This window comes from Rissa tridactyla, chromosome 2, assembly GCF_028500815.1.
Source record: "Rissa tridactyla isolate bRisTri1 chromosome 2, bRisTri1.patW.cur.20221130, whole genome shotgun sequence".
NCBI lineage: Eukaryota > Metazoa > Chordata > Aves > Charadriiformes > Laridae > Rissa > Rissa tridactyla.
In genome coordinates, this window is record NC_071467.1 from 144,742,660 (window position 1) to 144,767,604 (window position 24,945).

The following is a 24,945-nucleotide window of genomic DNA, read 5'->3' on the forward strand; positions in this document are numbered from 1 at the left end:
CTGCTCTGCCATAAACACAAAAATAAGTGTTTCCTAAGGCATTCTCAAAATTGTTGACATAGTGGATGGCTCAGCATAGGTCAATGTTCAGACAACATCCTGCTTATCTGTACTATGGCAAGGGAAAGGGGCACATGTCCTTCACAAGGGCCTTTAATTGATACACATTTGCTCAGTGATGACTGAAGTGTAATATAATTTTGGATGCACATTTGTACATGCAAAATTATCTTTCCTGCTTCTGTCCAATTTATTTCTAGTCTCCAAATCCTTATATAATTGTACAAAGTGTGTTGGCATGCATTTTAGGGCTTCTCTACGAGCACTGGAGTGCTGGAAGTCTGCAGAATTGGGAAACTGAGAGCAGGAATAGCCACTTGAACTCTCTTTTCAAATAGCATAAGCCTTTGGCAAAGCCCCAGTGAGACATTGGAAGTACATGAAGCAGATCTTGTGGTCATCATTTCTTACAGATTCAGCTTCTTTCTGTACCTGTCCATCCAGGGACAAGACTGGATCCTGTCCATCCAGGGACAATGACAATATTAATAATCATCATAAACACTTAGACATAGGATGCTGAACAGGATGAACAACTGATTGAATCTAATGTGTGGTATTTTATGCAGACTTCTCGGTAACTGAACTCGATTCTAAATATATGTGCACTGTTTTTCCCTATTCCCCAAGAAGTAAGGCCCAGAGTTTGCTACCACATCCACAGAGAAGAATGTGGAACAGCAGTGCTAATGTGCATGGCTTTCTTCCGTGCTGGAATTCCTTCATAAGTGTGCTATTGTGGGTGATATTGGCATGAATGGTGATACAGGCTTGTGTGTTTCTGTGAATAGTCTGGTCTTCAGATGGTGATCTTGTGATGAGAGATTTATACTAAGTATGAACATGAGTAATCGGTTTAAAATGCTGTCTGGTTCTTATCTAGATCTGTTTGTTACATTTTAAAGCCATTGAAATTGAACCAATTATATCTCATCACTATAACTGTATAAGCTTAATTTACATAATTTCTCCTCTTTCAATTATACAATAAAGCATCCAATTGCAGGCATATAATTTAATGTCGATTTTTCTTTAAACCCTCATCCAATGCAATAATGTCATATAGTAATCTTCATTCAATCAAGACTGTGTGAAGACTGAAAGGATGAAAACATTGAGTGCAATATCAATTGCTCCAACACAGATTGTTCCTAATACTCACTATTTCGACAAGGTGAATATTCAGCATAGGCACTGAAGTTCTGAATTGCTACATAGCAGGTGCCAACGGGGTCCTTCTCAGGGCTATCTTTAAGGGTTCTCCAATGATACAAGGGAGCACAAGCCTGTCAAAACAGAAATGATGTCACATGTACCTTTCATACACTCATGCATCTGGCAAATGTAGTTTTTAACAGTGTACAACGATTCTCTCTGGCATTGTATCGTTCATGTAGGAATGATCATAACATATTGACAGAAGAAAATACAGGACCACTGGTTCTTATAATTTCATTATAATCTGAAAAGCGTAGTCTAATCTTTCACTTATAGCCCTTAGCAGGTAAAAACTGTCAGGGACTACAACTCACATTTAAGCATATGTTACAAATACCCTCTAAGCCTGCTTCACAAGTAATACGTTTGCTCTATTACTGCACACTGCACAGGACTTGATCCCATAGTTTAAGACATAGATCACATACACGTGGCTGAAGACATTCCTGCTTCTGTCCTGATATGTCTTAAGATAATGGCCATTGCAATAGAACTGCTATGATTCTACTAAGCGGGAGATTTGTCAGGGTGTTGTGTCATATCGTGTGTCACAATCATCAGATTGTCTGCCTTCTTATAAACCGTTGGTTCAAATCTTTGGAGAGATGATACAGCTATAATGCATTCAACAGTCTCTCAGTGAACAGGTTTTTGCTAAATAAATTTTGGCTAGTGAACTAATATTTAATCTTCTGTGTTATGGTAATGGTGTTACTAACGTAAGGATAAAAGATATACAAGTTGTGTAGAGAGAGAGAATTTTGAAAGCAATTCAAATAATTGGAAAAATAGAGGACATAAGCTGTCAGGTATGCAAGTCATTCTTCAGGGGCTCCTGTGCCCTAAAACTTTTCAATTGGCTGGGGGCGGGGAGAAGACACTACCTCTCCCTACAACCTTGTCTCTCTAAGATACAAACAAATCCTCCATTCATGTCCTAACTTGTCTACCTCTGGCAAGACATTGTTATTATTCACATTACTGTATAAGCCTTAGTTCTTCAATCAGTTCCAGCTGGATGAACCACTGTGCTACTCAGAGCTTAACACAAAATTCAGAGCTTCCGAACATTGGTTTAAGGACCAGGGACTCTTAACTTTTTCCTGCCTACGAGACTTTACAGACTAAATCATACCAGAGGGCAAAACCAGAGTGCAGCAAACAGGAATCTCTCTCCTGTGAGGGTGATTTTAGGTACATTTGACATTGAGCTTACCGGATTGAAACAAAAATTATATATAACCATAAACATTAACCTAATGCAGCTTACTATCATGGAATCATATAATAGAATAATAGAATCATAGAATAGTTTGTGTTGGAAGGAAACTTTAAAGGTCATCTAATCCACCCCTGCCCTACAATAAACAGGGACATCTTTAATTAGATCAGGTTGCTCAGAGCCCCGTCCAACCTGACCTTGAATGTTTCCAGGGATGGGGCATCTACCACCTCTCTAGGCAACATGTTCCGGTGTTTCACCACACTCATTGCAAAACATCTCTTCCTTCTACCTAGTCTAAACTTTCCCTCTTTTAGTTTAAAACCATTACCCCTTGTCCTATTGCAACAGGCCCTGCTAAAAAGTTTGTCCCCATCTTTCCTGTGGGCCCCCTTTAAGTACTGAAAGGCCACAATAAGGTCTCCCCAGAGCCTTCTCTGATGATGATGCTACATGATGAACAGCTACAACTCTCTCAGTCTGTCCTCATAGCATAGGTGCTCCAGCCCTTTGATCATCTTTGCAGCCCTCCTTTAGACCTGCTCGAACAGGTCCATGTCTTTCTTATGTTGGGGGCTCCAGAGCTGGATGCAGTACTCCAGGTGGGGTCTCACCAGAGTGCAGTAGAGGGGCAGAATCGCCTCCCTCAACCTGCTGGCCATGTTTCTTTTGATGCAGCCCAGGATGTGGTTGGCTTTTCTGGGCTGCAGGAGCACATTGCCAGCTCATGTCCAGCTTTTCTTCCACCAGTACCCCCAAGTCCTTCTCCGCAGGGCTGCTCTCAATCCCTTCATCCCCCAGCCTGTATAGATACTGGGCATTGCCCTGACCCAGGTGCAGCACTACCACATTTACAGTTTTAAAAAAAGTTTCTGACAGCTTGATTACATTTTCTTTTTCTCTCCTTTCAGTCTACATAGCTTAAAAGACAAAGTTTTCTAGCTTCAGTATTCAGGTTTTTGCCTGAAAAGTGTTGACTATATCTCTGTTTCAGAAAGCCTGAGAAGAGTTATCAGAAGCAAAACAAAAGTTTGGTCAGTACAGACACAGCACATCAGTTGGTGATGAGGTTTTCTGCTCATTTGATTAAGATACATCAAATGGTAGTAAAGAACGATTCTATTTCAGTTTCTGAACTGTTGTTTAGTAGAGTACATATAATGAAAAAAATTCAGCTATTTTTAGAATTTTTACATTGACAATTCAGAAAAGTGATGTAATATTTATTCTTATAAATACTTTCTTTGTGTAATTAACTTTTAAATAGAAAATGCATGTGCAAAAGAGTGGTACATGAAGACACTGATTAGGAAGTTTGAGAGCTGTGATAACACTGACACAAGTGACAGAGAATTAACAGTATATGCTAGTTCTGTAACAGAATAGGGTGATGTTTTATTCATTACCTGTTTCATGTCAAAATCCTTCTCTAGGTTATCTACAAGGCATACTATTTAAGGGAAAGCATTTCCTTTAGATAGTTTTCCATTATGATTACTTCTTCAGTAGTTCGGAAGTTTTAAGCAAATCTCAAGACACAAATTGTTGCTTTACAGTTCTAAAAACTAATGAAATGAAGGACCAAGCTAATTATTCTTATCAAAATTATTTCAGCGACATTTTCAATGTAAACCTTAGTGCATAATGTCTGTGTATAAGAGGCTTCACCACTACTTTACTAAGCAATAAAAGTGCTTGCCCCCTGCTGGGATCCTCTACCAATACAGGTAAAAAGTTCAGTGAAACTGGAAAACAGACATTGGACTTTGTTGTCAATTTTGATTTGGAGCCTTTTTATCATGACTTTTTTGCATCTGTTTTACCATTACTATGACATAGCTGTTCAAAACAATGTAAAATGTGACAAAAGAGGGCAGTGCTTTCTCTCACTAATTGATCTTCAGTACAGGTTCTTGGCTTGCATTACATTCTGCATTTAACGCTCCCAATGAAGCTTCATAATACAAAACTTTTCATAGCATATAGCTATCAGTAACTGTGTATCTCTAAAATATGTTCATTATCTGTTTAAAAAAATCATCATTCACTTCCATAACAATATGGCATTCTGCTATTTTCACATGGCAGCAAGATTATCTTAACTTGATCAGTTCAACCTGATTTCATAGGCTGCTTTCATTTTCTGAGTTACATACATCATCTGTTTTATAATTCATTCATAATCATAGTTGTTTCCACAGTCTACACAGAGAGCTACTAAAGATACATATTTGAGAAAAATAAACATTATCTCGAAATGAATACCAAATGCATAAGACTTACCACAACTTTTTCTTTATGAGCTTTGACTGTTGCCCCAAACCACTGATTTGTCTTAAACTCAATAGGTTCCCTCGTGCCATTGACTTTAATTTTCCTGTTGTCTGATAAAGAAAGAAGCAGCATGTTGACAGCTTATTTTAAAAAGTATTGCCCTGTGAATTACAGATACAAGTGAACAGACTAATCCATGTATTACATTGCATCCACTGTCATTGTCCTACCAGCTTATTAGGAAATGGACATTCTAGTACCATTTAAGCTTTTTACTGGTCAGTGGAAAACAACTTCAATTCACATGTGAAAATTGAAAATAATTACACTGAAACTTCGGGAAAAAAAATACAAAGAACCGGAAGAAGAAACCCTGTGTTTCCTCCTGAAAAAATAAAACCAAAAAAACCAAAAAGTTTACCTGGAATTTATGATGAAGAATGAACAACAATCTACAAAAACAGGTGAAAAGCCCTAAAAAGTTTCCTCATATGTGGTAGAAACCTTCCATATAAAAAGCATGTTCCATAATTAGTTTTTGTCAAACAAATGACATTTCTCAGCATGCTTTTTCAAAGACCAACACTACAGATAGCAAAGGACTTAGTTTTTAACAGAATTACATGTGTACACACTGTCACAAGAGACAGCTTCTTAATGTTGCTTTATATACACTCTTACAGATGTCAGCATAAGAGAAGCCATCTGGGCAAAGGCTCAGGCCAATTATAATGCATTTCAGGTTTTAATAAAAAGCAGACATCCCTTCCTTTCACCCCTAGTTCTCTGAAGTAAACTGATTTCCCATATGTTCATGAGCTATGCTCTTCCCTTACCAGTCATTCCTAATGAACTTCTCAATTTATACATAAGCAGGGCATTACTCCTTCCCCCTTGTATCTGCATTCCCTTATGTTTGTTTCTGGTTCCTATCAGGAGGGATTTCACAAGAATCAATCCTTTTTATTCATTCTAAGTGAAAATAAAACCGTATACCATCTACTTTGGAATGTAGAAAAAAATGTAATGTCACATTATATTGCCTGGATTTACATACGTTTTGGGGAAAAAAATGAAGAAAAATGCAGCTGGTATAAGTGTCACCCTTAAAAAGCCAACACTTCATAGGATTTGCTCAATAGGAATAAAGGAGGTATCTGAATGCTCTCCTAGGATGTTGGATCACCAGTTAACTCAGGTCATGGTAACCTCATAAATGTTACAGATATAAACTGAATTAGAAAGAAAAATGCATTATATTTGTAGAACCAGGGTACTCTATCTCTGTATTTTTCTAATAAACATGAAGGAAAGTTGAATGAGAATGAATCTGTCAAAGTCTGAAAGTCTCTGAGAAAATGTCTTCATACAAATATATGTTTCTGTGCTGCACCAATTACAGGAACCAGTAGGGAAATACATGCTTAGAGAGATAAAAGAGGTGAATTTCAGGAATATTTAGATCTTAAAAAGTCAGGAAGAATAATTTTAAATCACTCTAAAAATATTCATTTTAAAAATACATTTTATTTAAGTTAGGCCTAAACTTTAAGTGTGGGAGACAGCGGCTTTGACATACTGCATTGCCGGAGCTGCCAGCTTCTACCTAGTGGTTGGCAAGACCACTATTGATTATTTTTTCCAGTGAAGTCAGACCCTTTCAAACTTTAAAAGTTTCTTTTTTCTTTTTTTAATGCTCCAGCAGATCTGAACATGATCAGTGTCCACAGATGAGGTCTTTTGAAGCTTGAAAACCAGCCATGGCCAGCTTACAGCAGCCAATGCTAGCCTGGCTCTGAGGTTACTCACGACCAGTATTCTAACTTAAAGAGAGCTTACATTTTCAATCAAAACAGCACACTTGCCTACTGGCAAAGTATACTAGAATTTGAAAAGAAGTTAGGTTTTAAAACTAGGACAACTGTTTGCAGGATTTATAAAAAACATAGCTGAATCTATCAGTAAATCTGTAAGAACTGTAAATGCACAACCACTTCGCTTAGTGGCATATGGTGTAGATTGAATCCTTCATCATGTGGCATGGGATTTTTGTTATAAAATAATTAGTAAAGTATCACAGACACACAAATTAATAAATAGCTTTTTTCTCTAGATAAATCTCTTTTGGCAGAAATTCTCTAATCACCTTTGTTCAGGATCCGTGTTGGAGCTATGGAGTTATATTCCCAGTTTCTGAGGTTATGCCTTAAAATACAGTTTAGTCTTTTGTATATAACAAACATTCAGTATTTCAGATTGCTGTGAACCAGCTACTGCTTCCCCTATAACTTTATCAAAGTGAAGTTATATACACAATGAACTTGTCTGAATACACGTGGACTGTCATTACCGTCCCCTGATTGTATTCAATTAGACAACAAGGCTCTGAATGAAGCCACTGTAAATGTCCAGTTCTGAGCTAGTCATCCATTTACAACTGAGGACATGATCTAGGGCACAGTTCTGCTCCTCCTAAAGCAAACGTCTGAGAAGGTCAGAAGAACCATGGCCCAAAAGTACTTAATTTTTGTTTTACCAACTGTAGATAGTCAGCTTAGACTAGACTCAGATAAAAACTACTCGTTTACTCAGATAAATCCCAATCCAGTTTTAAAAAAAAAAAGGCATAAAGTTGTTACTTCTGTCTGTGGTACATCCCTTAAAACTGTGTTATCCAAGCATTTAAAAAAATAACATGTCTGTCTCCTGACAACACCCTTATATGACAGGGAAATATCTTTCTCTGTGTTATTTATGGGGATCTGAAGTCCACAGGCTATGTCTATCCTGTACGTTACCCACAGGCTAAGCTATATTTCTGTGAGCAGCAAAAACTTGGCTTGAAGTCAGGCTGCATTCAAATGTCATCTTCTCTTCTAGAAGAGAATGCCTGGCCCCTTTTAGGAAGGAGTCCAGGCTATCTCTTATCACGATACGTGACACTAGTGCAAGGATAGCTAGAGTACAAGGCAGCAGCTGGGCTGGGCACACAATGCCTGAGCCTGTCCACAGAGCAGTCCAGGGAGTGCCTGAGTACCAGCTGGAGTGCTTCAGAGCCAGCCCAGGAGCTGTTCCAGATGGTCAACAGTCTGGATGACTTGCAAATTTGGCTGGAAACTCAGCCGTGGAGTCACTCTTAATTGTACTGCCTAAAACTGTATTGCAGATTAAAGCCCAGACAACTAGGAATATGCAAAGAGCAGAGAGATGTGTAAGTATAAATTCAGGTGCAAGGACATCCTTAAACTGCATTTCAGTAACCCAAAAGCATCTCATTTTCTAGTGCAGGAGCCAAGACTCCTATACATTGGTACTGCCCCACAATCCAGCTTTAGAAGCAGCTCTGGAGGTGGTGAAACACGATTCTCAAAATCCTTCACACAATCTTTTAGACTTCAGGTACCTAGAGGCTACCAAGGGGAAAAAAGCCCCTTAAATTGCCAAAGCAGTAGTTGGACAAGTACAAAAATTTGAATCCAGACAGTAAAATGCAAACCATTTTAAGAACAACAGTGTAGAGATTCATTTTTAGGAATTAAAATCTGAACCCGGAGCAAGTGTTAATGCAAATCCATTGTTTGCACACACTAGATTAAATTTGGTGCTTTCTACGGGGATTGGTCTCCTCTCAGTCACTGAGTCGGCACATTATAAACTGTTTAACAGGCATGAATCAAACATTAATCTTACAAATATTTATTTCTTGTAGTAATCAGGATCTGCATAAGAAACAGATGTATTTGCAAACACTGATAGTGGCTCATTGTGATTCATTCAGCTCTTGAAAACTGGAAGTAAAAAATGCAGCATCTATTATAATTTGAAAATAATTGAACTGAAGCAAATAAAAATATTTTAATCAAACTTAACCCAGGAAAACAATGCTTCAAATCAAAGCAACAAATCTGGCTATGTAATACAACTGCAACTCTTTCAGGTCTTACCCTTCAGGAACTTTGAAAAGCATTATCTTTACTTCATGTGTGTTTGCCTGTATGTACTGGATGAACACAGATGACCATTAACCAGGCATCTGCAGAAGGCTCAGTTACACTCTGCCCTCTAAGCTGTACCTACTCAGACTACATCCAGGATGGCAAATCCCTTTCAAATATCTGTTTTGATACATGTGTGTGTGTGTCTATGTATCTATGCACATCCATCCATACAAATAAATATAGATAATGTAAAATGTAATATATATTTCATATATTTACACATAATTATATATACATCACCTCAACCTATCCATATTTATATAAAACAGGAATACAAACATCTAAAACCAACAAACATTTATATTTATACAAATATATACAGGTCAAGGAAAGTGAATATCCCCCTCACATGGAGACAACACCTGGAATGTTATGTACAGTTTTGAGACAGCAGTACAAGACTTGCAGGCACTTTGCCCAAAGAAGAGAAAGCCAAGGAGAATCTATTTGCACTTCATCCAGTGATCAACAGGTAGAGAGAAGAGAGCGCCAAACTCCCGTCTGAGGTACGCAGCAACAGGAAAATAGGTAAAAAAAACCAAGTTACAGCAAGGGAATTTCTGATTAGATATAAAGAAAATACTCTTCACAGTGAGAGTGATTAAGCACTGGAACAGATTCCCCAGAGAGGCTGTGGCATTGGGTAGTGTCAGAACTTGGCTAGACAAGGCTCTGAGCAACCTACTTCAAGTTTGAAATCAGCCCTGCTGGATCATTAGGGTCCTGCCTTACAGGATGGAAGAGAGAGGGAAGGGTTTGTACTGGCACACATGGTCCCATAATCTAGAATTGAGGGAAGAGAGGGGGTCTTGTCAACCCTATCACCATGGCAGAGTGATATTTTTTTAGTACCACTACCAATACACATTACTAAGCAAAGGTAAGTCAATAATGTTCACAGGGTCATTGATATCAGACCCTCAACAGAGAGACAATAGAAATGCAAAGCTAAAGGCTATGATCTAGGGACCCAAGCCAAGAAATTGCCTTCAGTGTTAATGCAGGGGAAAAAAAGGATTCCATAGTGTTTAGAGACAGTAAGGACATGCAAAACCCTTGCATGACGAGAAGAGTTGCTTCTATTTTTAGATTTATCTGATTCTGCAAACATCTATTTAAATTCCGGGTTTTATTGTGCCTTAGATGCTATTCATATGAGTTATTTTAATTTAATAGATTGTATCTAGAGAGCTTTATTTGGACTTTCATTCCATGAATCAAGAAAAAAAAAAAAAACATCAAACCCAATAGGATTTTTTCCCTAAGTACAATCTGATCAAAAACAAATTAAGACCCCTGGGTTTAAACTAACATAGCTAAGGGTATTTTTTCCCTTCTTTAGATAAGGCTGAGACTTATAAAAGAAACCCATGAGGGTCCATTATAAATCAGAATGCTACAAGTGAACCATGAGGCTCCGGATAAGGTCTTACTGGCATAGTGGACTGAAATGTGTCAACATTTAAAAGTACAACAAAGTTCTCCCTCAGCACTTTCTCTTGAGATGCAAATTCAGTTTTATAACAGGATTCTAAGCTTTCCCTAGAATCTTACCATCTTTACAGCTAATGATTTTTTCATGTAACTAAACCTCTTGAGTCCCACAATACATCCTTTCCTTATACAGTACCTGGGTTCTGTTACAATCAGCTCAACTGCTGGCCAGATTAGCTCATGTTTTTTATCAACTGCACGCTTGGCCAGAACTGATCTACATTCCCCCTCCTCTGTTCCTCTTCAGAGGCTGCTCAAATTTTCTACGGCTAGTTTAGAAAAATATAACCTATTTTACTAAAACTGTTAAAGTTAACTGATAGCAAAGACAACACCCCAGTGAGTTCTGGAAACTTAGGGGAAGTGGTATGCAAAATTCTGCCTTTAGGAGCTAATTTAAAACTAAGAACTTGTTGCAGTCTGCTAAGTATTACAATTAAAAGTGACCATTATAATGAGTTTCTGAAATATGAACTATTGGCTTTTTACCAGATTTCAAATGCAATAGTGCACTTCAGGGGGCATTTAAGTTTGCTTCTGGCTGCAAGATGCTCTGAGTGGTTCAGAAGTTCCCCGGTTAATCAAGCGGGGAGAAAGTTTTCCTCGTATTGCTCTCCTGCTACCTCTCCTGGCAGCTGAACGGAAGAGCACCCAGCTTAAACTCAAGGACTTGGTAATTCTACCTCCATGCTAAAGCAGAAATAGTCATTGTAAACCTCATTTCATAATGGAGAAACTGAAAAGGAGAAGTTGGCTTTCTGTAGGTAAGAGAGGAAAGACAGATCACAGGTCTTTAATATAATGCCAACGCTTGTTCCCCTGTCCTCTCATTGAGTTTCAAAGAGTATCACAGCCTTACACTGCAATGCAACAGGACAGCTTTACAGAGCTGGGAGACAAGGGAGAGGAGTCTCTGCCCTTCAGCCCGTATCTCCTGGAGTAAGGGGATACTAAAAACCCTTCCATTATACTTTATCTCAGTTCCCTGCTGCAACAGAGCAGGTTAAAGCACCAGTTGTGCTCTCAGGGGCAGTGCTTTCAACTTCTGCCCAGAGTCTCGGCCCCAGTGCCCAGATTTTGGGAGCTTTAAAGAATAGTAAACATGGGACTGCAGAGTCAGTGCTGTATTGACAGCAGGAAACATGTAGAGTTCCTGCTAAAGCCCCTTCTTGGCTGGAGGCCATATCACTGGCCAACCCATATGGGAATGTCTGGTTACATGACTTGGTTATAAATGGGTCTGCCCAAACCCTACAGCATGTCAAAATTTCATCCCCTTCTTCCCTCTGTTCTCCTCCCTCCTGACCCCCTGTTCCTTGTCAGGAACAGTATTTCATCAATAGGATTAATTTTTGCAAGTAAATCACCTAATTGCTTTGGAAATCTCTGGATCAGCTACTATGAAGAACAGAGATATGTGACCTGAGAAATTAGTGACAGTCTGGGAGAACTGCCTTTAGAACAATTTCAGCTAGGTGGTATAACCTAACTCAATTCAGTTAGGTCTAACTAAGCCGTCTTCCCAGCAGAGTAGTTTAGCCCACCCACATTTCCACATTAACACAAGTTATGCAGCTGCTCATAACACTCAGACCAGCTTGGGCATCCTAACATATGCACAGTACCACAGAGATGATTTCAGAAGTAGTCTTTGTTTTGAGTATCTGTGCTAGTCGTAAGGAATCCAGTCTGTGTTTGACAGCTAGAACATGGCACACAGAAGTAATGACATGTTTTTAATAGGTGTTTTTGTATCTTTCAGTGGGATTTGAGTGAATACTGAGTGTTCCTGTTGGAACATCAGTAACCAATACAATGTCTACTCCCTCATGTGATCTTAGTTTATGAGAAAAAAGGAGCAAGAGAGCTTCACAAACCATAAGGATTTGCCTTTTGTCATTTAAAGCTTATGTGACACAAAGAATAGGGTTTAGTCCTCAGTGTCACAGCCTGTGTGACTGCACCTTGCCAGTGACTCTGGGTGCAGCCCTTGCACTGTCAGATCTTTGATCCACTGTAGAACACCACAGTTGTCTTACACCAGTAACAGGATGCCAGGTCCATTTAGGCTTAGCACTTGTATTCTCTCTTCAGGACTCTATGGCATGTGGGATATAGAATAAATTTCTTTAAACTAAAACTTTAGTTATTTTCAAAATAGAAAGATATAATTCACAGAGAAAAACAAAACTCTACAACAAAAACAACCTTTACGGGACCAAAGACCATCTTATCTCAGCGCTTACCCTCATAATATGAACGTAAGCAAGCCTAAGTCTTTCACTAAAGTGTCTGTCACTTAGTTCTCTCAAATCACTTCCTGAACAAGTGCCCCCTCTAAGGCAATATACACTTTACAAACTCAACACATTCCTTTTTTCATCCTTCCCTTCCTTGACTCATGAGCGTGTTCTTGTTCATCATTGCTTTTTAACAAGCCATAAATGCTTATGCAGAGAGATTTTGTTCCTTTTCAGTTTGTTATACTTTACAGCCCCATATCAAGGTATATCTATTCATTCATTCAGTAAACATCTCAGTATACATAAAACACAGGATAACTATAAATTAGTATACAGCAACTCCACACCTGTAACACCATGATATTTGAAAATGTCCAGAATCTTGACTGAAGCGACCACAGAATAGTAGTCAATGTCCTCACTGTTTTCATTTAGTAGGACCAAGATATCAATAGTGTTAATACAAATAACATCAAAGCATTTGCAAGTGAAGGAACCCTTCCTGAAATGAGGTCTCCTGTTCTTGTGGAAACAGTGATCTGTACAGTTACATAGGAGTCTTAACAATTAGGTGCCCACTTATGCACCTACTTGTGGCAGTAAAAATTCAAATAAAATCCAAGTGCACTGTATGTACCCTCCTCAACAGCAGAACATAACTTGCATTGAATGCAACATACCTGAGCTTCATTTGTGTACCCAGCCCTCAGAAATGGAAGACGTGAGCCCTCATGCTCGTATCTAATTGAAGTCAGTGGTTTTCAACCACTTGGATTTGTTGATCTCTTGAATTTTTATGTTATCTTGGAAATTTCAGTTTCTGTGACCTGCAGCAATTTCACATATCTAACTTGGGATACAGTATATGTGAATCTGCTTTTCTTTTAAAATTCTTTAGAAGTGTTCTGTTGAACTCTCGTGGCTGAAAAATACTGATTTAGTAAATCCTTTACCTATTCGTTGGGTCATACTGCCTTTAAGTGTTAAACTCCCCTTTTCTTTCTAGTTCCACTCAATTTTTACTTCTGATCTTAATTAGAAAAGCTTTTAATTATTCAGAAGTTTTGTTTCTTTTATTATGCTTAGTGAATTTAACTCAAAGAGCTGATATTATTTGGCTAGAGTCAAGAAAAAAGTACTTTAAAAAATGAAGCTTTGTATAAAAATGTATCAAAATTAAATCTTCCAGCTCTGAAGCAGCCTCTGTAGCTTTTCTGTTTTGTTTCAGAAAACATTCCCAAAGCTTTCCAAGTTTTTTAAAAATCTCCTATGAGGCGTGAAGCATTAATCTTTAAATTTAAAGCTGCTAGAGCTGAATTTCCAGTCTTCTAACAAATACTGGGTGGTTTTGTTTTGGGAGAAAGGATAATATTGTGGTTAAGGCACTGGAGGAAGAGGGGAAAATCCCGAGTCAGTTCCCAGTATCATCACCAACTTCCTGTATGATCTTTGACAACCCAGACTGACTTTTTCCTCTTATCAGAATAAATGTAAAAATAGGAATATAAATATAAAATGGGACTAGCAGCATTTCTGAGTGATGTTGTAGGGAAAAGGCATAGTAAGTACAAGGTGCCTGTACAAGGAAGAGCCATAAGCTGAAAATACCCCTCACATTTACTAAGGACTATCTAAGTCCCACTAGGCATACAGTGGCCCAAGGATTCAAAAGTAACTGTGTGTAACGGTTTATTTGAGATAGTATCATCTAGGCTAGAGCTCACATGGACTGCTCTGTTTGAGGGAATAGCAGAAGAGATGGAAAACTTGTTCCTGTAAGTAGCGGATTTTGGAAAGAAAAATCTGACATGAAATATACATCCATACTTCAGCAAAGAGAGTCACCTAAGGCGTATTGGAGATGGCCTTTATGTTGCTGGCAATAAAGAATGGGTGTTGGTACGAGCTATGCAAACCTTCCTGGGGTCCCTGTATATGAGGGCAGCTGGCTATTGCTGAATTGTGCGAAATGACGCCTTTACTGCCCTTGGTACTGGAATTAGCTAATGATAACACTGCTAAACCTGCCTCTACTGCAGTTCCTCCTCCAAGCACAGTGCATTTATATCTGCACAACAAGCTCTTTCTGGCTTAACTTCAGCTGTCTACAGGTCAGGTATCTACCCAGAGGACACAAACAACTGTCTCAGGAAGACTAAGTGAACCACATTTTGGAGATTCCAAGATGAATAGTTGTGTGATACAGTCCAAAGCCTTGTTGATATACTTAATCATGAGCCTGTGTTTGTGCCTTTCTTTGAAACATAGTATCTACAAAAGGACATCTCTGCCAAGCCTATGGAGTTGTCCTGAGTCTCTTCAATCAACTTTCCTGGAGTTTCTCCCAGGAAAGCCAGATGCCCTTCTAGGTTTCATCACTAGGTTTTCATTCATTTTTCAAAAGTCCGTTTAAAATGTGATAGAATTTTCATTTGGCCTGTAAGATTTCTATTCAAACCTGAAATTAATTTGTATAGATAATATAGTCCACTTGGGTTACATAACTATCTCATCTAAGATGAAAATACAAGAAATATTTCCTAAACTGGTTTTATTTTAAAGATGTCCACTTAGGCCATATTACAATGAAAATACTGTATGCATACTGTCTATCTCTGTACATTCCCATTTATATATAATGGTATGCTGTACATAGTATTACATGCCTAAGTAGCCACATACACATACAGGAGCTACCTCTTACTCTGTTTTGAAGAATGTCCAGCATGATGGGAGCATCATCCTGAGTAGAGTTCCTAGACACTAACATAGTAATAGGATGTGTGGGTGGCTAGAGCTGGAAGGGGTGAAGAACTGCCCTGCTTACTTGCTACATTTCAGTAACCTCTTCTAATTTAATTTGTGCTCTAAGAAAAAAACCCCAAAACTGAATTGTGTTGTGTTCACATTTAAATAAACCACAAATGTTAAGATTAAATATAACCTCAAGAATCATAACTTTTGCTTAACAATTAAAACTGTCAGAGTCTGCCTAAATAAAGGAATCAGTTTTAAAGTCCCTGCAAACACTAGGTTTAAATTATTTTCAAGACCTATAAAGAGACAACAGAAAACATAAACAGCCTGAACTGTTTAAAACGTGTGTTCCCTCTAATTAAATAAGAAACATCTGTCTTGGGATTTTGGAAGTGGATATAATCTATCCACATTGTGCCTAAATCAGTTTGCATCTAGCTTCCAATATTCTGAAATAAAATTCTTGCTTTCTGAAAAGAATTAAATAAGCATGCCACATGAGGTACTTCATCCATCTGCACAGATGGAAAACCCCTTCCTGAAAATAACAGCAAAGACCAGCAATCCTGTGACTTCCAGAGTTCCAGAGACTTCCAGAGAAGTGTGAACTTCTCTGAACATGGATTTGGGGGGTTTGCCTTCTGAGCACTCAAAAACCACAAAACGCAAACCACCCTATTTTCAAAACGAGGAATCTGCCACAAACACCTTTCATTAAAGCATTAAGATGGCCTAGGCACACAGATCCTGGAGGTCATACTCCTATTACTTCTCTGGGGACCATTAAACCCTTCCCTGCAAGCGCACACCATACAGACTCCCCGAAGCCCGATTTCTCCAGCGAACCGCAGATACTCGGACCCAAGTGACACAACCCAAGCGAGCGCGGGAGGAACCCGTCCCGGAGTGGGACCTGAGCACCCCAGAGGAACACCGGCACGGCCGCGCCACGGGATGCAGGGAGGCACTTACTGGTGTTATCGAAGGGGATCTGCCTGCAGCGGGCGGCGGGCCAGCCGCAGTGGTACACCGCTCCTCCTTCCACGATGTCTGGCTGCGTGGTGTTGGCTTTGGGAGCTCCTACCAGGACACTGACTCTGCGAAACACACCGGGAGGTCACCGGGGCCAATCGGGACCGGCAGGAGGCGGCCCCGGCACGGCGACCCCGGGGCCGGTTGTCACCCTCGGACACCGGCCCGAGGGCGGCGGGCGGGACGCCGCCGTTTGCCCAGCGCCTTCCCCAACGCCTCCCCCGAGCCGGTCGGCGTCCCCCAGCCCCGGCCAGGCGGGAGGGCGGCCCGGCGGCGCTGGCTCGGCCATAGCCGGGACCCCGCCGCCCCCCGGGGCCGCGGGCGCCGCGCTGAGGGGAGCGGCCCGCCCGGCGGCGGCGGCGGCGGCACTCACGTGCTGGGGTCGGGGATGTAGAAGTCCACCGAGTACCCGAAGTAGCTGCCCGGGGGCCCGCTGTACACCGTCAGCTTCTCCTCGTCCAGGTTGAAGGCCACCAGCACCGGTGCCCAGAGCAGCGCTGACAGGAGGAGCGGCGGGCACGGCCGCTGCCGGCGGCGGGCGCGGCCGGCCCGGAGGCTGAGGCGCAGCATCCTCGCCCCCTTCCGCGGCCGGCTCCCGCTGGCAGAGCAGAGCAGAGCGGAGCGAAGCGAAGGGGAGCGGCGGGGCGGCCGTGCGGTGCCGCGGCGGTCTGGCTGCCGCCGTGCGCTGGCGGCGGGGCGGGGGGCTGGCGAGGGCGGCTCGGCCCCGCTCACCCCGACGCCGCCGCCGCGGGGCCAGCTGCGCTACGGCGCCCCCTGGCGGCCCGCGCTCGCCGCCCGCGGCCAGGCAGCCCAGCGCAGCGCGGTGGCCCGCGGCTGTCGGCGGCACCGGGGCGTGCACGGAGCCGCGGTGACGGCCCCGCCGGGAGCGAGGTGGCTCGGCGGGGGAGCTTTCCCTCTGCAAGGCAGCGTTTGAGCCCGAGGGACCCCCCACGCCACCAGCTGTGACTGGGCAGGGCGAGGCGCTGGTGGTCGGTGTGGGGCCGCCTCACCCGCGCCTCCCTCGCTGAGGGAGAAGCCCCGCTGAGGGAGAAGCCGTCCCGGCGCCGGAGATGTCGGCGCCTCGGCCCAGCTCCGCACGACGCCTCCGGTGTTGTCTGCGGGAGAGGACGGTGCCCGCAGCGCCGTGGCCGTCGGGGAGCCGGAGCACGGGGGAAGAAAGGCTGCTCCCACACGGCCTCCGCCACAGCCCTCGTCCCACAGTGCCGGGAACAGCACTGGGGCCTGGGTGAAACTACCCCATCCTGGCTAAATGGGATGCTTGGGGATGGTTTTACTGCACTAACGAGACTGTATGTGGGGAAACTGATTTGTCTTAGAAAGAAATTCCAGCGGTGAAGCGGGAAGGATTGCAGGCTAACTAGGACAGCCCCTTAACTCTGCCCAGCGGTTACCTGGCAGCTACCTTCCGCCATTTGTGTTCATGAGGAAAAATGGCGGCATTGAGGCTGGTGGTTTCTACTTGAATTTCTCTCCTCTTCCAGCATTTTCAAGAGTTTGAACTGAAGAGTCTGATACTTGAAAATGCCTTTTAGGAAACTAAAGTGCATGGGGAAAAAAACAAAACAAAACAAAACAAACCTTCATCAGATTGCTCTGTGACTGCCAGCATGGCCATTTGAAAAAAAACAGCAACCAAAACCCCCTTCTAACCACAGGAAAGATGTAAACCCAGCCACACAGTTCCAAACACATTAGGAAATGCATTCCTCTGTAAGTTTCACTGTTAGTGCTTGCCTGGCTACATAAAGTTTTAATATGCTGAAGGGGGCATCTTATATTCACGTGAAGGAAAGCATTGCTCCAGGCCTTTACCATGACCCTGTGCAGGGGCAGGTGCCTTGCTTCTTTTCCCACAGAAATGAGCAATACTACCTTATTGCATGTGGTATTGAGTGAAGCTTTTAGAAAGCTCCTCTTAAAATTTCTTCATGAAAGTAATTAAAAACAATGATGCTGTGTAATCCCTGTCTTGAGTTGTTTTGCCCCTGCAAGCCCACAGTAGCCTTGTAACTGTTTTTTTAAGTATATAAAAACTGACTCTGCCTGAAATGGTCCCTTCCCCTGCAAAGCTCAATGGAACATCACACCCGCGTCTTGAGGGGACAGCGTTCTTCTTTGTATTTTTTCTGGCCAACTCAAAGGTAGGAAGAAAAGGAGAAACATCTTATTTTCTATTAAGTCATCTCTGTTAGGAGGAAAAAAGGGTTGTTTTTCAGCATTTATAATACAGATTGTGTCCAAAACGACATAAGAGAAAGATCAGAAGAGTAGAGAACCCATTTAAAAACATAAACAGTATTTATAAACAGTAGAGCATACCTATGAAAGCAGCTCAGAGTAGTTTATTTTGTTCTGAGGTTCTGGTTTCTTTACTTTTATGTTTGTTTTATTTTAAGTGCTTTCTGGCAAGATTATTCAGATAAGACTGACATTCCTGTTCACAAAAATAGAACGATGTGTTTATTTCCAGCATTAATTCTGTGACCCTTATCTGTCCCCACAGGCTTGTAATATTCCTTAAATCTACTCCCCTTACAATTGTACTAACTTTACCCTTGCTATTGGAGTGAAGCAGCACCATTGACATTATTTTGTTACTTTACATTGAAGAAGTATCTCTTAGAGATTTAAACACTAGTAATAAATTCAGAAGTACCTCTATGACTGGTAAGGTTAACATCTGCTCTTCAAAGTCATACTGTTTTAAGGCAACTGAAGGCATTTGAGAGTTGTGTTGCCTTATGCTAAATAATAATGATAATGCCTTGCTCTTATTTAGCACACCACCAGTCAGTTGCAGTGCTGAGCATCACAAATGAAGTTGCTGGGGCTCGGAGAACTGCTCAGATGGCACACCAGACCTGTGGCACTCAGGGAGCACGAAGGCAGCACGTTCTGGTTCTTATCCATCTTGTACAGATCTATCCAAAACAGAGTAAAAATTCAGTAATTAGCACAGTTGCAGATAAGACAGTGTTCACACAAATGAAAACCAGAAGGGGCATGGCAAGGACATGGGCAGTTCGCATGTGCTCCCCTTGTACCTGTCTTTCAGTTTGAAATATATGGCACCTAACCAGGTTGGTTTGAACTAAATTTAAAAAAGGAAAAAGGTGCTTCAAATGGCTGCCATCAGTGCTAAAACCTGTCTGGAGAGCAGGGTGAATGAAAAGAAGAAAATCTTTTTCAAGATCCTCTTACCCACAAGGTATTAACATACAGCAGCCCCCCTCCCCTTACCCTTTTCCTTTTGGTTGTTTTTTTTTTGTTTGTTTGTTTGTTTTTGTTTGTTTTTACATGAGTGTAAGATATTCCAAAACAATTCAAATAGATATACAAAAAGAAACACTTTTTTTCATTTTTCAAAGTGATTTACAGTGTTTCCCTGAATAACCTGGACCTGTTCTGATCACTGGAAGCTTATTCCAGATCTTAGTTTCCTCAGCCTTTAGACTGGATGTTGTGATCTGCACTGCTGAAGAGCTAAGTAGCTGCCCCAGTTGTTGGTATATTGAAATTTGGTCTTTAGCATACCCGTGGCCTGATAGATTAACTGCTTTGAATATTGAACTAAAAAGTCTTAACAGGCTCTAGAACCTGACCTGGAGCCACGACAGAGAGCTTTTATAAGTACATTTAGCCAAGGGTCCAAAAGTCATTATCTAACCTACAGAATAACTGGAAGGTCAGATGTGGAACCGAATAATTTATATAGAAAAAGATAAGTTTCACGGTGTGGATTTCGACAGCTTGTATTACGTGCAGTTGGTGAGATTAATATATCATTAAGGTCTTTCCAATCTTAAAAACAGATCAGTCACAGCTTCTGTGGCAAGTTTTGCCAAAGCAAAACTTAAATGTTAGTATTTCATAGAAGGCTCTATTATGAAAGCCTTGATCTTATTTATGCCATTATTTAGTAATCTACCTGCTAGCAGAGGAAGGATAAGTATATCAAACAATCATGTGGGATCTTAACATAAATCTCGTCTAAATTACTGACAATTTTACTATTAAATCTTTTCAAAACAGGTCAGTGGAGAAACCTAAGTGTCCAATTCCCACAGAAAACCTTGTCTTTTCTCTTAGTTGTTACCTAGGAAAAATATGGTAATGAACACAAAACGATCCAGGACTTCCTTCCAAGCAGACAACCTCATCATAAACAACAGCATTGTAGCATGTGCCACTTGGTGCCTTGGTAAGGAATGGTGAGGGAATCGTGCATGGTTTCTACATCTCTGCAAAGTTCATGCAGCGGGAACCAAACCCCTTTCTTCCACCTCTCACATCACCACAACCAAGTAAATGTATAGGATGTAAAAGCCCCTCCCCAACACACCTTTTTTTTTTTTTCTTTTTTTATTTACATAGTCTGAACATACATATGAGTTTTGGCACAAATATACAAAATGACAAGAACAGTGCCGTCCCTTCCCTTTCCAATGCCCTTAATACCATGCTTTCGTTTCATCAGCCCTGAACTGGTCAGGCAGTTGGACTAGACGATCATGGTAGGTGCCTTCCAACTGAAATAGTCTATCCTATAGTCTATTCTAAGCCTTCCTTTAACAGAAGCAGTGATATATTGCCTGATAAATTGCCTTCCTCATACTGATCCTCATTCTCGCTTTTCAGGAAACAGTGGCTGCTTGGTCTGTATTGATGCTGCCATATTATTTGAGTTTTTGCATCCTAAGTGATACAGGCAGGAAGCCTTCTCCAGAACTGTAACTGGAGCCATAACATAGACAGTATTTTGTATTGATTATCCTGTCACAAAGCAAGAGGATAAAATGAGGCTGTGACCACACTCTACAAAGAGCATGAATTTATCAGCCTCGCTATTGCCAGCTTCTGCATCTGAGCATCTGCTTGTCCCTCCTAACTGAAAAGGTTGAATTTTAGCCAATATACATCTCTGAGAGCAACAAAGTGGCCTAGTTCATTATGGGGCTCATTTCTGTGCTTTCCACCATCTCTTGCATTTGGAAATAAAAAGCCTGACAATTTTTGCTTGTGTCCAATTCAATTAAGAATTAGCAAACTCATTAAGCTGTACATTAAGGTTTGCTAGGTTCCCTTAGATTAATAACTTTACTACTACAAGACCTTGTTTCTTCTTCCTCCAAATGCTAGTTGGTGGGGTCTGCATTCAGGATGACACGTCAACAAAGGATGTTCAGCATTCAGTTTTGAACCTTACCTCTGTGAACACTGTCCAAGTTAAAAACATTAGCAGAAGTAATTAATACATGAAAAGCATTAAAGCTAATATAAGAGTGAGCAGCCAAGTCTTCTAGCAACCTAAAGTTATAGCATCTGAAAAAAAATGTTTCTTTTCCAGATGTCTTATGGAAATACTATTTTTTCTTCATTTATAATTATTAACTAGCTTAGTCACGTGACATCAATGTAAACCAGAGTCAAATGAGCCAATCTGGCACCTCTGTGAAAGCACAGACTGGCTGCTTAGCGCATGAGATCCCAAAGGGTGGAACAGAGGGACTTCGCAGGGGAGGCTATGAATGCACCACTGCACCTCCCAGCCTATTGCGGCCAGCAGACTTGCAGCACAATGCTCAGCAAACCCACAACAGTCTGAAGGTGCTCTCCAGAGCACGCCTGATGCTACCTGCAACTTCACGTGCCATCAAGAGTATGCAGTCACTGTCCGCCCGCTGGCTGTAGACGGTCATCTAGTTGGACAGCAAATGCACCACGGTACGCATTGCGTTAATGAAGGTTCTTATTCCTGCTTTTGAATGGTTGTGTAGACATGGCCATTGCACTGCCCTAATGGATTTTACTCCCACATCACTTGCCTGCTCCCTCCAGGCCCATCTTGGACTCCTTTGCCTTAAATTCATCCTCACAAAGAAGAGAAGAGAGAATAAAAAAGCACACAGGTGTATCAGATAAGCAGAAACTATAACTGTCTGAAAGACAAAGACAAGAGCTTCAACGGAAGTATTAAAACAAATAAAGTGTCCTGCAAGTACTCAAGTGATTCACTGTTTTCAAGGGGCCTTCATGTGGATTGTAATGAGGATATTCACATTTGGGTTTATACCGGCTGCTTACCTTGAACAGTTCAGGCTTTAACAAAGCAAAAATATATTTGTTAGCCTTAAGCCTTCAAATATAACTCACCTGGGCTAATATGAGGCACTGGAAATAGTCTTTCCATTATTTATTTCGGTTCTTTATTTAGAGTATCTAGCTGCAAACTTCAGTATACAACAAAGTGGAAATAATTTCTCTTTTCCCATTCAGCCAGCAGTTGACCCCAGGACCTGTTTTTCTCCTCATCTCCTTGTTATGGAAGTGAATTTAGAGCAAAGAGACACCAACGTGTGTGGCTGTCTGAACAATTGAGCTGAACAATTTTCTGTCTCAAAGAGCTTTGAGACATGGGAGGCAGAACCCAGCTTTCTGGACTGACAATCCAATGGCCTGTTGACTGTACCATCTTGCCAGCTAGGACACCAGTTGTCTCCCAGAAGATACTGACCTTTCCTTGGCAAATAAAATTGGACCACTGTCCAATATGTAAAAAAATCATTCACCTAGAATATTATCAAAATGTCATCTAATTGCATATTTAGTCCATGTGCTTTCGTACAGTTAGCATTACCAATTTGCTCTGGTTAGTTAAAACATGTATTTAATTCCACAGAGTGCTCTGGTATTACTTATCGACCAAGCCTCAATTTGCAAACTGCAATACATATATATATACACACACACATATATGTAGTCTATATATTTGTCATTTAGAGCAGAACAACCTATGAAAATTATGTAGGTTTCTGGCCATTTTTCTATGGAAGGAAATCAAAAGTGCCAGACATTAATGCCCCATGTATTGTAAGTCTGCCTTCTAAATAACCACGCTCTTTTCGGGGACAAAAGGTGAATTTCCATAAAGTCAGAATCTCTCCCATCTCGTCCATCAGGGAGGAAAGGACAGAAAGGTTCACTTGGCTGAGGCTCTTGCATGAGCTGGCGAAGTTCCATGAAGCACTGTTAGTTACATTCTGTAGTCCAAAAATACGTGAAGTAAACCAGAAGCCAGGCCTCAAACAACTGGGCAGTATGAAGGAAAAAGAAAGATGCAGGAATAAGGGTTCTTATACCACTCTGAGCATCAGTTAAATTCCTCTGGAGTACGGCAGAAGTTTTAATCCAGACTAATGCTTACATATAGATCTCAGCTGTGCTTCTAATATTTTTTTTCTGTAAGACAGAGCATAAATTGTATCTGGCAGTGGACTAGAAAAAGGCTATTTATTCTAACTGATTTAAGCTATGATTCAGTGCAAGTTCTCTTGTGAGATTCTGTAGTACAAGCCAAGTCAGACACCAGAATCCAGGAAAAAGAGCAAAAGTGAATTGTTACCTTCCGAGACGCCTGTGCAAGTCTACCTAAAAACATTTTTCTTAAATGTGCAAAACCAGCTAAAGCAAATAGCTATCAAGCCTGAGCATTTTAGGAAAAGTAAAGTTTCAGACTTGCCAGGCAGTCCAGATTAAAGCAGATTCTCTTAATTAATTACCTATATACTTTTGAGTAACAATACTACTGTTGTACAAATCTTTTAGCATCAGGCTCACACAGCAAGATGGAATACTTGTGTTCTGAGTGAAGTGAGTCAGATAAGATGAATTAAGGAACCTTTTCAAATTATTGTCGTCTGCAAAGGAATTATTTTTTCAGAAAAAGAAATCTCCAAAAGAGGTAAGACACACTGCTGTCAGTTCTGCATGGAATGCTCACGGTAATTTCAGAAGTTAGGTTTTTAAACAAGTCCTGATTGAACTTGTTTGGTAGCTGGGGAGGCGGGGCTGCAGCAGTGGCCTGTGTGAGGAGTCACCAGGAGCTGTCCCCATGTTGCACAAATCCAGTTCCAGCTGCTTCCATGATGGATCTGCCACTGGCCAAAGCTGAGCTCTCAACGAAGCTAGCGGTGTCTCTGTAATAACATATTTTGAGAAAAAGTGCTGTGTGGTGGCTGGGAGATGAATGAGGACATGTGAGAGAAACAGCCCTGCAGACACCACGGACAGTTAAGAAGGAGGGGAAGGAGATGCTCCAGGCGCTGCAGCAGACATTCCCCTGCAGCCTGTGGAGAAGGTGGTGAAGCAGGTTGTCCCGCTGCAGCCCACAGAGGACCACAGTGGAGCAGGTGGCTCTGCCCTGAAGCTGGTGGAGAGCCCATGCCAAAGCAGGCTCCTGGCAGGAGCTGCAGCCCGTGGAGAGGAGCCTATGCTGGAACAGGTTTTCTGGCAGGACCTGTGGAGGACCCATGCTGAAACTGTCCATTCCTGAAGGACTGCACCCCATGCAAAGGACCCACGCTGGAGCAGTTTGTGAAGAACTGCAGCCCATGGGAAGGCCTTTGGAGTACTTTGTGAAGGATTGTCTCCTGTGGGTTGGACACCACACCGGAGCAGGGGAAGAGGGTGAGGAGGAAGGAGTGGCAGGGATGAAGTGTTATGAACGGACCACAACCTCCATTCTCCATTCCCCGGCCCTTCTCGGCGGGGAGGAGGAAGAGGGATTGAAGTCGAGCCTGGGAAGAAGGGAGGTGCAGAAGAAGGTGTTTTCAGTTTTGTTTTTGTT

The 24,945-nt window shown here is 41.5% G+C and overlaps 1 protein-coding gene across 2 annotated transcripts in view; it reads right to left on the reverse strand.

The window, feature by feature from the left end:
* The window catches only part of ITGA8 (integrin subunit alpha 8), a 122,292-nt gene extending 105,295 nt beyond the window's left edge, over positions 1 to 16,997 (reverse strand). For both annotated transcript variants that reach the window (XM_054191371.1, XM_054191370.1), the window contains exons 1-4: positions 16,672 to 16,997; positions 16,239 to 16,363; positions 4,784 to 4,884; positions 1,223 to 1,346 (exon numbers count right to left, since the gene is read on the reverse strand). In XM_054191371.1, the coding sequence (XP_054047346.1) occupies positions 1,223 to 1,346; positions 4,784 to 4,884; positions 16,239 to 16,363; positions 16,672 to 16,868 (547 nt within the window). In that variant the 5' untranslated portion in view covers positions 16,869 to 16,997. The remainder of the gene's footprint in view (positions 1 to 1,222; positions 1,347 to 4,783; positions 4,885 to 16,238; positions 16,364 to 16,671) is intronic.
* Positions 16,998 to 24,945: the final 7,948 nt, after the last annotated feature.